General features: G+C 35.5%; 1 protein-coding gene across 1 annotated transcript in view; it reads left to right on the plus strand.

Annotated features, from left to right (window-relative positions):
- KIAA1107 (KIAA1107 ortholog) overlaps nucleotides 1-16,965 on the plus strand; it is a 91,366-nt gene that overhangs the window by 63,315 nt on the left and 11,086 nt on the right. Inside the window, exons 10-13 of the mRNA XM_005678107.3 lie at nucleotides 10,277-10,459; nucleotides 11,127-11,264; nucleotides 12,166-12,295; nucleotides 14,666-14,727. Of these exons, the coding sequence (XP_005678164.3) occupies nucleotides 10,277-10,459; nucleotides 11,127-11,264; nucleotides 12,166-12,295; nucleotides 14,666-14,727 (513 nt within the window). The remainder of the gene's footprint in view (nucleotides 1-10,276; nucleotides 10,460-11,126; nucleotides 11,265-12,165; nucleotides 12,296-14,665; nucleotides 14,728-16,965) is intronic.

The following is a 16,965-nucleotide window of genomic DNA, read 5'->3' on the forward strand; positions in this document are numbered from 1 at the left end:
GGATTAAATTCATGTTCCCTGCATTGGCAGGAGGATTTCTAACCACCAGGGAAATCCTCATTTCCCCTTTTTATATAAATGTTTTTGTATATATTAACCAAGTATTTTTGTTTTCTCCCACTGTCTCATTCCCCTACCATTTAATATAAGACATGTTAATAATAGTTAATTTTATATATCTTGGTATCTCAGGATACCAAGGGGGAGTTTGGATCAGTTTGAAGAACGTGAACATCACCCAAAGACAAAACAGGAGACTTTGTATCCTATTTTAGGGAAAGGGTTAGCATATTTGTTGTATAGTTGTATTTGTCAGGCTTTAGCACGACTTTTTGTCTCCGTTTAGGAGTTAACTATGATTTAAAGAAATTGTATGGGTGCTTAGTTAACAAGGGATGGACTGTGGTGTCTCTGTAGTATGTCAGCTTGGTTAGGATGAACTGTGCTGCCCAGAATTTCCTTCTTTGCACTGCTTCACTTTGCTCCCTATCCTCTTTGCTTTCTCTTACCCCTGGGCCAGGGACATGTTTAGCTCTGTGATGGAGGGTCCTAGCATCTCCTGAAGGACACTCATTGCATCCAGGTTGGAGGCCGTGAGACCTGAAATGAGCCCATCCATGTGGGTTATAGCTTGTGCTCTTGGGTGTCAGCTTGTCCTTATCCCTCCATCATCCTTTCTCAGCTGCTTTCCCTGTGGACTTCAAACTACATCATCATACACAAAGATTGCTCAGCCAGCTCCCATAATAGCATATAGTCAAACCCCTTTAATAATACTTTATTTATATATATACCTCCTAGTGTTTCTGTTTCTCTGTTGAACCATGAACAGTGTGTCATACTGGGTTACATAGAAGATGATATCTAAATCTAAGAGAAATAGGTTTAGGCCATCAGCTGGTGAGATACCACTGTAAAAAATAAATCTAAATCTGTTTTATGAAGGACTTTATAGTTTTGTTACTTAATGTTTTGCATCATTTGGTATAATTGTTCTGCAGTTTGTGGGTCTTCTGCTCAGCAGCTCTGTGGTGGGGTTAATGGCAACCTCCTCCAAGAGGGCTTTTGCCACATGCTGTATGATCCAGGTCTGCTGCACCCAGAGCCCCTGCCCCTGCAGCAGGCCAGTGCTGACCCGTACCACCACAGAAGACATCCAGGCACTCAAAGGCAGGTCTGGCTCAGTCTCTGTGGGGTCTCTGGGTCCTGGTATGCACAAGGTTTTGTTTGAGCCCTCCGAGCATCTCTGGTGGGTACGGGGTTTGATTCTAACACAATTTCACCCCTCCTACCATCTTGCTGGGGCTTCTACTTTGCCCTTGGATGTGCAGTATCTTCTTTTGGTGGGATCCAACATTCTCCTGTCAATGATTGTTCAGCAGCGAGGTGTAATTTTGGAGTTCTCGCAGAAGATAGGTGCATGTCCTCCTACTCCGCCATGTTGTTTTTTAAAGAACAAGAACTATTTTTGAGCTATTTCAAATCTTAAAAGATGATGCTGTGAAAGTGCCGCACTCAATATGCCAGCAAATTTAGAAAACTCAGCAGTGGCCACAGGACTGGAAAAGGTCAGTTTTCATTCTAATCCCAAAGAAAGGCAATGCCAAAGAATGTTCAGACTACTGTACAGTTGCACTCATCTCACATGCTAGCAAAGTAATGCTCAAAATTCTCCAAGCCAGGCTTCAACAGTCTATGATCTGTGAACTTCCTGATGTTCAAGCTGGATTTAGAAAAGGCAGAGGAACCAGAGATCAAATTGCCAACATTCTTTGGATCATTGAAAAAGCAAGAGAGTTCCAGAAAAACATCTACTTCTGCTTTATTGACTATGCCAAAGCCTTTGACTGTGTGGGTCACAACAAACTGTGGAAAACTCTGAAAGAGATGGGAATACCAGACCACCTGACCTGCCTCCTGAGAAATCTGTATGCAGGTCAAGAAGCAACTGGACACGAAAGCACAGACTGGTTCCAAATCGGGAAAGGAGTATATCAAGGTTGTATATTGACACCCTGCTTATTTAACTTCTATGCAGAGTTAAAATGCAAAATGCTGTGCTGGAAATAAAACACAAGCTGGAATCAAGATTGCCAGGAGAAATAACAATAACTTCAGATATGCAGATGATACCACCCTTATGGCAGAAAGTGAAGAAGAACTAAAGAGCCTCTTGATGAAACTGAAAGAGGAGAGTGAAAAATCTAGCTTACAGCTCAACATTCAAAAACCTAAGATCATGGCATCTGGTCCCATCACTTCATGGCAAATAAACGGTGAAACAATGGAAACAGTGACAGACTTTATTTTGGGGCTCCAAAATCATTGCAGATGGTGACTGTAGCCATGAAATTAAAAGACGCTTGCTCCTTGGAAGAAAAGCTATGACCTAGCTAGACAGAATATTAAAAAGCAGAGATATTACTTTGCCAAAAAAGGTCCATCTAGTCAAAGCTATGGTTTTTCCAGTAGTCATGTATGGATGTGAGAGTTGGACTATAAAGAAAGCTGAGCACCAAAGAATTGATGCTTTTGAACTGTGGTGTTGGAGAAGACTTTTGAGAGTCTCTTGGACTGCAAGGAGTTCCAACCAGTCCATCCTAAAGGAAATCAGTCCTGAATATTCATTGGAAGGACTGATGCTGAAGCTGAAGCTCCAATACTTCACCACCTGATGCAAAGAACTGACTCACTGGAAGAGACTCTGATGCTGGGAAAGATTGAAGACAGGAGAAGGGGATGACAGAGGATGAGATGGTTGGATGGCATCACCAACTCAATGGACATGAGTTGGTCATGGACAGGGAAGCCTGTCATGCTGCAGTCCATGGGGCTGCAGAGTGTGACACAACTGAGCGACTGAATTGAACTGACTGATTTTGCATTAGTTTCTTTAGTCATTGAATAGTTAATCTCTATTCATGAAGGCAAATAAATGGCCCAGTTGTAATTCAGTTCAATAGAAGTGAAAATGTCATTTATTACTATTGCAACTATTATTATTATTTAGTGGATTTTTAAAGGACCTCTATGGTTCAAAGTATACTTTTTATTTTTTGAAATTATGTATAACATAGATACTATTACCTCCATTTTATATATGAAAAAACGAATCAGAAAGGTTAGTGCTTTATTCACATTCACAGTGTCAGTAAATGACAAAGCCAGGTATTAAAACCAATTGCTGCCATTCTAAAGGTAATATAATAGATGTTCAACATGGGCAAAGAAGCTTTTTTTGGAAGTGTGGGCCCTGACTTCAAGGAACTCACAAATCTCTGGAAGAATAGGCACTTAAATAACAATGCAAAGTACAAGTTAGACTATGATGAATATGAACATTAAGTTCCATGTGAGTCTTATTTACCTTTGTAGCTCCAGCCTTAGGGCAATGCCTAGCACACCGTAGGTACTTGGTATATGAAGTGAAGTGAAGTCGCTCCGTCGTGTCCGACTCTTTGTGACCCCATGGGGTGTAGCCTATCAGGCTCCTCTGTCCATGGGATTTTCCAGTCAAGAGTGCTGGAGTGGATTGCCATTTCCTTCTCCAGGGGACCTTCCCGACCCAGGAATTGAACCGAGGTCTCCCACATTGCAGGCAGACGCTTCACCGTCTGAGCCACGAGGGAAGCCCTCGTGGTATATATACCGATATATACTTGGTATATATTGATAGGTAGATAAATGAATAAGTATAATTTATAATTCAGGTATATACATGGAATCACAGAAGTAAAAAACAATTGATTCTGATTAGAAGGATAGAAGTAACATGAGATGAACCTGAAGATAGAGGACAATTTCAAAATTTAAAAGTATGTTAGGGCATTCCTGACAGAATATTAAAATGTGACCAGGGCCCTGGAGACCAAGCAGTGCCAATATTCTGTTGTAACTGAAATAATGAGAGATGAGTCTGGGGAGAGACTAAGGCCAGATTGGGAGGGATCTTAACTGACTGTCTCAAGAAGTTTTTTTTTTTAAGCAAGTGGTAAGTATATTTGAAGAATAAGCTCTTCATACTATGTTTCTCCCTCTCCTACAATATTTTATTTTGGTTTTATAGCTCTAATCAGTTTCTTGTAAGCTTTGTAAATCCTTGATTTTTCCTTTTAAGACATATAAGAATGAGCATCAGAACAACCAGACATTCCATATGATTAAAAGCCTTTTGACATCACGGTGATTACAATGAAAATGTAAACTTTTGTCTTTGTGGATATTCAAACCTTAACATAATCTTCATATGTTATTATATAGATAAAATATATTTTCTTGTTTTAATAAAACAGAATATTTTTAATTTTTCAAATTAAAATTTATAATATGTTATCCAAAAAAATGAAAGGTTGACTGAGCGGTTTTCTTTTCTTTGGCTCTAATGCAGTTCAATGGCAGGGACATTACTCTATCAGTAATACGCCAAACACTGTCCTATACCAATGGAAGTAAGAAAGTGCTGCATTGGACTATTTATGGAGAAATTTTTTTTAATTTTAATATGAGGGACTTCTTGGTCACCATGTTGCAGTTCAGTAAGAAATGCCTGCTCCCTCCTACCAAGTGCAAACTATTGCTTTGGGGAGGAAGAGACAGCAGGGTAGAGAAGTGAGTAGAAGGAGAAAGGTGTTAGTTAGGGCTTCTGACTACTTGAGCTATTTCAAAGCATGATTAAATTTTCTGTTTCAAATGTTTTATTTAAGCCTTTTTTAAAAAAAAGCAAATCATGAATCATTCTTAAATATAGAAAAATTGAAATAAAAATAGTTACTGGGGTAAAACTAAAGGTGTGTGTATGTGTGTGTGTAAATATATATTTATATATGAAATGCCGTTAGTCCTAAGACCAAAAGGTAACTGAAGGCTATTTAATTGACACAGTATCAAAAGACTTAAATAGTATGAGTCATAGTGTTTATTCAGTATATGATGTTAGGATAACAACCAGGAAGTTTGCTGCAAAAAAGCTGGACTTATATATCACATCCTGGTATGCCAGTATACGTTCCAAATGGATCAAAGATTTGAAAGCAAAGAAAATGAGGCCATTAAAATACTACAGTAAGCCCTGGAAGAATTAGTTTATAACTTTATTAGGGCAGTGAGGATACAAAATTTAGAAGTCATAAAATAATTTAGTTCCATAAAAATACAAAATTTCTATATATTAAAAATTATCATCAGTTCAGTCACTCAGTCGTGTCCGACTCTTTGTGACCCCATGGACTACAGCTCGCCAGGCCTCCCTGTCCATTACCAACTCCCTGAGTTTACCCAAACTCATGTCCATTGAGTCGATGATGCCAGCCAACCGTCTCATCCTCTACAAAATCAAAGGGCAAAAGACAGTTTATATCATAGTCTTACTCTAATTTTTCTTTTACAGAGAGTTCCTACTAGTTGATTTTTTTTTAATGGCTAAATGTAGGATAAGATTAGGTAGTTCACAAAGCAAACACAAATGCCTCTTATTTGATGAACAGTCCTCAACTTCATTTAAGAGAAATGGACATTAAAATTACAGTGTCTCAACTGCCCTGGTAGTCCAATGGCTGTGACTCCATGCTCCCAATGCAGGGGACCCAGGTTCAATCGCTGGTCAGGGAACTAGATCCCACATGCTGCAACTAAGACCCAGTGCAACCAAATAAATACATTTTTTTTAAAAAACTACAGTGTCAGACCATATTCTATCGGTACATTTTAGTAGGGAGCAAAAAAGAGGAAGTTTGTACTATTTTAACAAGGATGTAGGAAAGAAGTACTCCATTCCTGGAAAGGGAATATATTGGCACAACTTTTCGCTGTTTTTTTCAAACTTTTTTGACAGACCCAGAGCAAGTTCTTTTTATATTATAACCCAGTACACTCACACATATAGAACTGAAACGAGTTTCAAAAATGAATACATACCATATTAAATATGTTCTGATATTTTATATTTTTCTCCTTTCTTTCTTGTTTTCTAATGATGATTGTAAGCCACTAAATATATTTCTCTAGGTTGCTAGGGGAGAAAACTACAGTTTGGAAAACAGCACTCCATTGAATATGTGCTAGCAATGTTTTATATCTTTCTGGTGCCCCACCTCATGTCCTCTTGACCCATGTGTGTACTTCCGCCATCGCTGCAGCAGGCAGCTGCACGCGGGTGTAACCTGACAACACTTTCCGCAGCCACATCACACATACTTCTCACTTTCTGTTCTGAGGCTTCACTGCTGCTCCACCCCGGGTACCCACAGTTACGCAAACCTGGAAGTGAAAGGGAGTATACCAGGGCACAAACCTTGACCAACAGGAGACGGGAACCAGTAATTAAGCATATCCCTGATCTAGCCTTTTAGGTGAATAATTCAAATTGTATGCTCTGTAGCTCTTCAGGGGATACCCAGCAAGACTGATCCCCTGGTGCCTGCAACAACAATTACTATATATCATTGCTTCTCAAACTTTATATACAGACACTTCAGGATCAGGAATTCCTTGATGGTCCAGAGGTTGGGACTCCATGCTTCCATTGCAAGGGGCACGGGGTTCAGTCTCTGGTTGGGGAGCTGAGATCCTGCATGCAGCATGGCACGGCCAAAAAAAAACCCGCTTCAGAGTATTGGTCAAATGTAGATTCTTAATCAGTAAGTCAGGGGTGGAGCCTGAGATTCTACATTTCTAAAAAACTTCAGGTGATGGTTATTGTGGATCACACTTTTGTTAGCAATGAGCTAGGAAGCATATCCTTCCATTGACTTTCTCTCCTTCCCTATTTCACTCTCTTGGAATCACTGGCATCCAAGCCTATTCCTTAGGCTCAGTTATTAGGCAGTTCCTAGATAAGACTTGTATTGATCCAGCAATATTGACCCAGCATATTAATTTTATCCCATAGATATACTCACATTCATGTGAAATGATGTTATCTACATGGTTCTTCATTACAACATTGCAATAGCAAAAACTGGAAACAACATAAATATCTACAAGTAGAGGACTGGTTGTATCTTATATCCATATTAGGGACTGTTCTGTAGATGTTGAAATAATAATCAGGCTCTTTATATTTTGTTATATGATAACAAAAACATTCAAGGTGTGCGCTCAGTATAAAAGCAAAGTACAGAGTACTGTGCATATTAATTACCTTTTTTATTTGTTATACATAAGATAACTCTGAAAAATACAGAAAATAAATAATATTGATTGGGACCAGAAAAAATAGGTGGCTCGGGACAGGAAAGAGTGGGAGACTTCTTACTGATGCCTTTTATGTACTGTTGAAATTTGAACCATGTGGTAACTATTGAATTTAAAATTTTATGTTTGGTCTAGAAGTATATTACATTTCCTTCCTTCTTTGAACCTCAAGCTACTCTTAACATTTAATGTTATTATATATTCAGATCAGTATGGAATAAGATGACATACCATCTGTTATCATTTATGCCCATATTTTAGTTTTCCAATAAATTTCAAGCTAAATTATGACAACTGTACATCTATATTTTTTAAAAAGATTACTGTCAGAGCACATAATGTTATGAATATAGTAAGCACTTCATAGATACCTGCCAAGTTTATTTGATTAGCTATACTTGTCTCTAATACTAGAACAGTCCCTATAGTAGAACAAATTTGGTTTATTGCGTGAAACTCTTAGTAACTGCACAATTACTCAGGAAGTCATCAGAGGAGGAAAGGACAACAGTAAATTATAATAAATATATAAATTTTTTAAAGACTTGAATTATAGCATAGTATAATTTTTTAATACTCAGATAAATAAAGCAGGGGAAGTATATGTTTTAAAACAATTCTTAGTAAATGGGTGAAATTTTTAAAGTTTTGATGTTCAAGGCTTAAACTTAATTTAGCTTAAGAATTCACTTACAGACTCTAAGTCTCTGATGTGCTTAGAAATCAATAAACATTTGAGTGTCTGCTATGACCCTCTTCTATACTAGGCCCTGTGGATATAATGATGAGCCAAAACAAACATGTTTTCACATTCGATAGACATACAGTCTGGTGAGAGAGATGAGTATTAATCAGATAGGTATTTCATCATTGAAAAATTACAAATAATGTAAATGCTTTAAAGAGAAGGGACAGATTCTCTGATGACATGTGTAAAAGGAATCTGGTGTAGGTGTAGAGATCAGGGAAAATTTCCAGGTTTTCTAGTTATTTATTGCTGTGTAGCAAATTACCCCAAAACTAAGTGGCTTTAAACTATTGATAAAATTTATTCTCCTCTTGAGAAACCTATTATTCAGGTCAGGAAGCAACAGTTAGAACTGGACATGGAACAACAGACTGGTTCCAAATAGGAAAAGGAGTACGTCAAGGCTGAGTATTGTCCTGCTTATTTAAATTATATGCAGAGTACATCATGAGAAATGCTGGGCTGGAGGAAGCACAAGCTGGAATCAAGATTGCCAGGGGAAATATCAATAACCTCAGATACAAAGAAGACATCACCCTTACGACAGAAAGTGAAGAGGAATTTAAAAACCTCTTGGTGAAAGTGAAAGAGGAGAATAAAAAAGTTGGCTTAAAGCTCAACATTCAGAAAATTAAGATCATGGCATCTGGTCCCATTACTTCATGGCAAATAGATGGGGAAACAATGGAAACAGTGTCTGACTTTATTTTTTAGGGCTCCAACATCTCTGCACGTGGTGATTGCAGCCATGAAATTAAAAGATGCTTACTCCTTGCAAGGAAAGTTATGACCAACCTAGACAACATATTAAAAAACAGACATTACTTTGTCAACAAAGGTCCGTCTAGTCAAGGGTATCGTTTTTCCAGTGGTCATGTATGGATGTGAGAGTTGGACTATAAAGAAAGCTGAACACCAAAGAATTGATGCTTTTGAACTGTGGTATTGGGGAAGACTCTTGAGAGTCCCTTGGACTGTAAGGAGATCCATCCAGTCCATCCTAAAGGAGATCAGTCCTGGGTGTTCATTGGAAGGACTGATGTTGAAGCTGAGACTCCAATACTTTGGCCACCTGATGTGAAGAGCTGACTCATTTGAAAAGACCCTGATGCTGGGAAAGATTGAGGGCAAGGGGGAGAAGGGGACGACAGAGGATGAGATGGTTGGATGGCATCACCGACTTAATGGACATAAGTTTGGGTGAACTCCAGGGGTTGGTGATGGACAGGGAGGCCTGGCGTGCTGTGGGTCATGGGGTCACAAAGAGTTGGATACGACTGAGCAACTGAACTGAACTGAACTGAATTCTCTGTGAGTCGACTGGATGATTGTTTTGCGTATCTTGCCTGAGCTCAGTCCTGAAGCTGCTTTCAGCTGATGGTCAAGTTGGAGGCTGGGCCTCCTGCACCCTTGGTCTTTCTTACCAGGCTTCTTTTTGGCTTTGTGGTCCCAGAACCAAGAGGGTAAAGATACAGGCTACAAGGGTATTTGAGGCCTAGGCTCTGAAACTTGCACAATATCTTTGTTTGTGCCAGCAAGTGAACTAGCTAGTTTAGAATCAAGGGATGAGGAGTCAAGTCCACCTCTTGAAGAACTGAGCTACAAAGAATTTGTGACTATGTTTTTCACTCTACTGCAATTGTTCAGATAACTATTTATTCAGTAAATAGGTATGTCCTAAGGATTGTTTAAGAATTAAAAATGAAACATGAATAAAATACAATAATTTATAAGTTGCCATTTTTCCTTTTCCTTGGAGCACATGGTATTTGTGAATTGTCATTCCATTTTTTTCTTAGAGACAAATATTCATAATATTATTTCCTATGGTGTAAAAATGAATCATTATTAAATAAATAAAATATAAGAAGAAGAATCTTACCTAATTAGGAAAAAGCAAGTCACGGGTTTAGAAGTAATTTTTACCCTTTCTAAATTTGTAATAAAGAATATGTATTTTATAGTCAGAAAAGAAATAATACTGTGTCAGTGTATCTCCATGCAGCTATGAATATCTGTAAGCACAGAAGTTAATTCAGTAGTGAAAAATCTCGGGGAAGTCAGGCTTTTCTTTGTAGTTATTTTGTAACTTTGCTCTCATGTTTCTTTTAACTATGCTTTAAAGGTGATTTGTCTCCAGCTCAAAAGTTTGCCCTTTTAGGATAATTTTGAGTGAATAAATAAATATGTAAAGCTAATGACAAAGATATTAGCTATCTGGAATTTGGGTTTTTTGAAAGAAGCATCACAAGAAAATGAAAGTGTTTAATTTGCTTGAAAAGTTTTTTTTATGAGCAGTAATCTAACTTTTCCCCCCAATATTTTCAAAATTATAAGAATGATAAGAATGCTGCTTTTCTTCTGATGGAAAGTGACAGGCTAATCGTCAGTTTACCCAGAGTGAAGTGGACAGAGTCAGCATTGATCATGGCATCTCAGCTCCAAGAAGAATGTATTGCATTTATTATAGAAAATTTCTCCAAGATCATTCAAAGTGAAAATTTTGCTCTTCTCTTACAGGTACTATGTCTAAAATTATATCCTATATTTAGTCCCATCTTTGTGTTTTGATTATAATTATGTAAGAGTTTTCAAATGCAGGTTCCCTTTGATTAAATTAGTATGACTTAAGTAAATTCCATACCAGATGGCATGTTTGCCTAGGATTTAGGGCAGTGATGGACAGGATTTTTGGCTCATACATAAGATGATGAAGGGAGGAGGGGACAGGTTGGAGTGCCCTGGCAAGGACCAATGCAATTATAGCCAACTCCAGTCCTCAATCAGCTAAGCCGTACTGAAGTCATAAAGATGTTTTGAGCAGTAATACAATTATGGTCCATGAAAAATTCTCTGTCTTACTGGGACCCACATTCTCTAAATTTAGTTACTAAAGAACTTTTATTACTTACTTCTAGGCTCTGTCTTAGCACTGTTTTGGTTCTTAAGAAGTGTGTGTGTGTGTGTGTGTGTGTGTGTGTGTCTGCACACGCAGATATTTTAACAGAGGAAAGGGGTTAGTATAATATTTATTATAATGATAATAGTTACTATATTATTATTAACAGAAGAAATAAGTTTTCTGATTGAATTCATACAGCCAGTTATAATGAATGGCTAGATGTATGCCAGACTTCCACATTTCTTACACATATTCCTATTATATGTCAATTTCTGTGTTTTATAGTCACAAGCAATGAGTAGCACATCTGATCTGTTGGACAAAATTTTTAAAGCTGTTGAAGAAAACATTACCACTGAGAATAGTTGCTCGCTCCTTATGGCTCTGGACACATTACTGAACTCTGAGAGTACAAAAGAAATGGTATTAAATATCATAAAAATTAAATAAATGATGGAATATTTAAAGTATTATAAGATTTTGAAATATATACATATTTTAAATGTTGCATGAGTCATTAAAACTAAGTGTTTGATACCTGGGGGTTGGCTATGGTCTGTAGTTTTATGTATATTTGGGATTTCTTGTAATGCATAATTTTAAAAATTTCATTTACCTCTAAATGGACTTACTATAATTACAGAAGTTTAGAAATTTAGAAGTTTGGCTGGCTAATTCCAAGCATAGTTTGGTAGCAGTATTAATTGGTACAGCATAACTTTAGTATTTCCCCCCCGTCACTCCATTAAATTTCCTAAATATAAAACTTAAAGAATTGTAAAGGATGTTTTAGAGTTTTAATCATCAGTGTCTTTTAACTTTATAATATATTTTTTAATTCCTTTTTGTCTTAAAAAAATCATTTAAAGTTGGATTGACTGGGAAAAAACAAAATTAAAATATATTTTATTTTTAAACAATTCATGAATGGTAATAAATAAGCTAATTGCAAATATTGACAATTTGTTCAACAAGAATGACAAAAAATTGTCATCATATTTATTATTACTGCATAGGGCATTTGACCTTGTAATGTCATAGTTGATTTGAAAAGGATATAGGAGGTATTTATATAAAGGTTATTGGTAGTTTAAAACAGTGTTTGGTTAAAAGGACAAGAGTGAAAGAATAAGGTTTGTGTTCACTATAAAATTCTGTTGTTGAAGAGTAAGCCTTCATAAATAACTTGTACCCTACGATCTTAAAAATCTAAGTGATGACATCATTGATCTAGCTTAGGAGTAAGTAGATTCGGAAAGGAATAATGACTGGTTGCTATGACAATGTGGCTCTCACCAGCTGCTGATTTGTTGCCTGAACACAGGGTTTTACGTGCAAGATCCAGGCTCTGCGTGATAAGCTGTGGATCTTCCTGGTTCAGTCTTTCTATGCTGTTCGTCACACAGAAAGCTGGAAGCTGATGAGCACAGATGATCAACAGAAAATCCAAGCAGGTATGTTAGCCTTGAGATTTTTTATTCCTGTAATTGTGACAAGGGATATTTTAAAGGAATTCCAGTAAGTGGTACGGTTAACGTTTATTTGCTTCTGTTCGATAATAGCCTGCTAATTGAAACTAGTGATAGTATGTTTAGGCAGTTTTAATAAATCATGCTTTTTTTGTTGTTGTTCTTTGAAAATGAAACTCATTTCCTTTATACATACATATATAATTCTACTTTGTATTAGCAAGTATTCTAGCAAATTTGCTTAAAAGCATTCTTGTAGAGAGATTAGAAGTATAGAAAATGTAACCCTTACAGAACAGATTACCAAACATACTTTCTCTCCCTTTCAATATTATTTTTCCATAAAGCTTTTCCATCTTCTTTTGCATAAGATACCCTTTCTTGTGGTTTTGCTTAGATTAGATGGCTTTATTTCACGATCGATTGGTTCAGTGATATGATGTGTGCTATTGCGGAGTGTCCCTCAGGAGCTGCACAGTGGTCTTTGACATTTAATAGGTACCATTTGAAATATTAGCATTAAACAAAGGAGGTATACTGCTCAGAATGTGTTCAAAATGTTACAATAGAAAATTGAGGGTGTGGAACTAAAAATGGCTTCATGACTATTCTTGGATTAAAGCAGGTACCTTAGGAAAAATATTGACAGATTCAGTAAGTTTATTTTTTAAAACATTTTAAGAGACTGTATTTTATGAAGCAAACATTTCTGTACTATAAAACATGGAAGACATATATGATATAATATATTCTTGATAATACGTGGATATATTAAATTCTTTAATGGTTTAGTCAGAATATGATTTGCTCTGTCTTGTGTTAGGAGTATAACATGCTAGTCTAGATAGAGGTGATCTCAGGAATACTTTGCAAAGAAATCCAACAAAATCTATGAAACAACAAAAGTCCTGAGGTCTTTAGAAATTGAAATTTTTTTCCTGTGACTATTTCTGTTCTGATTTTTAGATGACAGTTCATCTGTATGATTCAGTGTGAAAAAATAAGATCAGCATTCCATGCGTAGGTGTCAGTCAACTCTCTTCTGTTTGAGAGTAAACTTTGTTTTTCTCCATTTTTTAAAAGATTTCATAGTTAACTTGGGTCCCGAACAAGCTTCTTTATCTTAGTTCTGCAGAGTGCTAATATAAAATACATGTAAATACAAACACTTATATACACATATCTACAACAAAATGTTATTGGCATTCCAACTAATTGTCAAAAAGAACTTTTCAATCGACTACATCAGTGTAAAAATAATTTTTAAAATCTTAAATATGTTGAATTATAATGAGTCCTGACCTATGCATAATTACTGCATTGGGAAATCCCAGATAAAGGAGTAATTCTGGGTTCTTTTTTTTATAACATTTCTTATGTTCTAGTTTGAGTTACTGGTCTTTGGGAGAAATCTTGTATTAATTTCTACCTGTATATTTTTGTGCAGTCATTTGCTGACCACAAACCAGTCCTTGTAATGCTATTTTTAGGAACCTGCTTTGTCTTATAACATAATTCCTATAGAACAGAGATAGTAGAAGGTGTATGGTAGAATTACAGATAATTGTATTTTTCATCAGCTGTTTTAATAAAAATAAATTTGGAAATTATATATATCTCTTCAAAATATATTTTAAAACTACATAACCTTCAAAAGGCAGAAACCCATTAGCTAAACTATATTTATAGCTCTTGTATCATTATTCCTATATTTTTCCCTGACGTCATTTAAATTCTTATTTGAAGAATATCAACTGAGTTCTCCAATAATTCCCATATAAACCTAAGTCTATAAAGTGAATTTCTATGTAATTCTAAAAAGAATGATATAAAGTTTAAGGATTGTCTTATGTTTTATTTTCAACAAAACCATATTTTTTTCTCTTTACTCTTTCCTCCTGACACACCTGCAAAATTAGAAAATTTTAAGTGTTTTTATATTTTTTAAGATAGAAATTTTCTCATGTTTAATAGTTTATAAAGTATTACATTTGCCACAATCTGTAATTTTTTTAAATTTGGAAAACCAGCTAAAAGGAAGTTATCTCTAAAATTTCACAACTTGAGAAAATTCTAGGTTTTTGTAAGTGTACAAACCTTTTCCACAAGGCTATATGTTTCTCATGTATTAATTTTAATAACATAAAATCCATAGGAACAAGAAAATAAGATTCAAAGTAAATTTCTTTAAGATAACTTCTAAAGCAGATAGTTATTTAGTGTATTAGATGGGTTTCAGCTTTTTAAAAGTTATTTCCATCAAGATGTAACTATTTTCTGCTGATATAGTATTATCCCTTTACTTCTGTGGTATGAGTGCTTCCTATAAAAATAAATTGCTTTTTTCCCCTACAGCTGCATTTGACAAAGGTGATGACCGAAGACTTGGCAAAAAGCCTATTTTCAGTAGCTCTCAGGTAAACTTTTACAGTTTTATAAGCCCAGATGAAAAATAATTTAAATTTTATGTATTATAGTTCAGAATAATTTTAAAAAATTTATTCATTAACTAAAGCTGTTCCTGGATGGAAGTAATTTTGACTCTTTTAAATCAAGTAAACCATTTAAAATTTTTAAGTGATATGCATTTTTTATATCCAGTTGACATGGGAAGTGAAATATTGTCTACCTTTTCTATTTCCTTGAAAACCTTTTTGGCAACTAGCATATTGGAACTATTCCAGCTCAGAAATTTTCCAGAATTCTAAATTCATTTCCATGTCTATTTTTCTAATTAACCTACTTCTTAAAAAGAAGATTTCAGTTGTCCCAGTTTTCTCTAAACTAAGATTTTAATCCACATAAGGTATTTTTGGTGTGAAAAAGGCAATTAACATCAAGAGTACAGTTGTTTTCACTTTAAAATTACTTGGTGTACTTACATGAGGTAACCAAAATAGTCAAACTCTTAAAAACAAAGTAGAATGGTGGCTGCCAGGGTCTGGGGAGAGAAGGCAAAGGGGAATAATTCAATGAAGATAAAGTCTCAGTTTTGCAAGGTGAAAAAGTTCTAGAGGTTTGTTGCACAGCAAGGCATATATAGTCAACCTGACTGTACTGCCCACTTAAAAATAATTAAGATGGTAAGTTTTATGTTATTTGTTTTTTAGCACATTTACACATACACACATTATTAATGATGGTTAGAGTTTCAGTCTAGCTAACTTAATATATGTAAAGTACAAAATTATACTAACCTAGACATGTATTCCAATGATATGGAGACATACACTGAGAGTTCCAGTTTGAAATGCAAAGAATATATTGCCCTTGCAAGAATGGAATAGGGAATCTTTTCTTCCTTATCAGCTAGTAGCTGGGAACTCATACAACTCCAAGCCACAACCAGTAGCTCTCATGACTGTGGCAGAGGTCAAGCTCTAAATGTCTTGGGTGAAAAACTGTGGGACACCGGAACTTTTTGCTAGTACACCTCCTAGGACTATTTCCCTCAGTCTATTTCATAACATACTAGCTCCATCATTTAAAAAGTTGAAATATAGTAAAAACAATGTAAAGGAATAGTACTAGACCTGAAAGTGTCTAAGAGGAAGGCTTTAGAGGGCTACTCTTTTTCTTTATCACGTGGTAAACATTCCTAATTGGTATAAGAAACACTGTATATAAGAAACGTGTAAACTTTGTAGATATAAATCACAGATTGTCTAAAAATGCATATACATTGAATTCTCACCATGTAATGTTAATGCTGAAATTTCTAAAGGAGTACAGTTACTCCATATACTATATAAACACTTTAAAATAGATAGACTCCAGGATAGAGTAAATTAAGTAAGATTAGTTTTAAAGGTGGGAAGAGATCTAACATCAGAGTTTTCCTGGTCTTAAGTATTAAAAATAGAGAAATTTATTTTTTGAGCTAAGATTTGATCAAGAAAACAAAATCAAGGACCAAGCCTATTTGAAGTTTACAAGTATTACAGAATCCTAGTACACTCCACTGAATGGGACCAGTCTCTACCCCTAAATATGCATAATCCGAGGCCCAGAGACATTAATAATGAGTTTTTAAACATCTGAGGTTTTTTTCTTCAGTTAGTAGTAAAGTTAGAATAGGAATCTATTATTCTTTATACCTTGCTTTTTGCTAACTAGCTTATTTATTATTTGCTTAACTAGCTTTATTATTTATGTATATATGTATGTATGTGTGAATATAAATACACACTTACCAATACATTGTTTTTATCGTAAACAAATTTTCATTTTAAATAGAAGCTTTCTCTATTAGAAATAACTAGACCTTGAACTGTATCCCAATATCTGCTCAAGGTTGATAACCATCATCACATGTTCTTTGAGTACCCAGCGTGTGATGGGCATGGTGCTAAGGAATCAAAGAAGACAACACAGGTTCTGCCCCATACCTCTACAATCTCATAACAGCCTTCCAAAGGAGGTGGGGGGCAGTATTTACATTAAAAATGGCAATATATTCTTAAAATTTTATTCTATAATTCATACCAGTTATTCACTTCCATACAAAGTTGGTTCTAACCAAAATGATAAAGAAGGTGAATTGTCTTTAGTGCCCTTCTGTTTTCCTCTTTTTACCTATTTCATTTGTTTTTAGGACCCCTTTTCTTTTCTCCAGACAACCAATACTGTATTAAGAGGCTGTGGGCGATGTTTAT

The sequence above is a fragment of the Capra hircus genome, chromosome 3 (genome assembly GCF_001704415.2).
Source record: "Capra hircus breed San Clemente chromosome 3, ASM170441v1, whole genome shotgun sequence".
Classification (NCBI taxonomy): Eukaryota; Metazoa; Chordata; class Mammalia; order Artiodactyla; family Bovidae; genus Capra; species Capra hircus.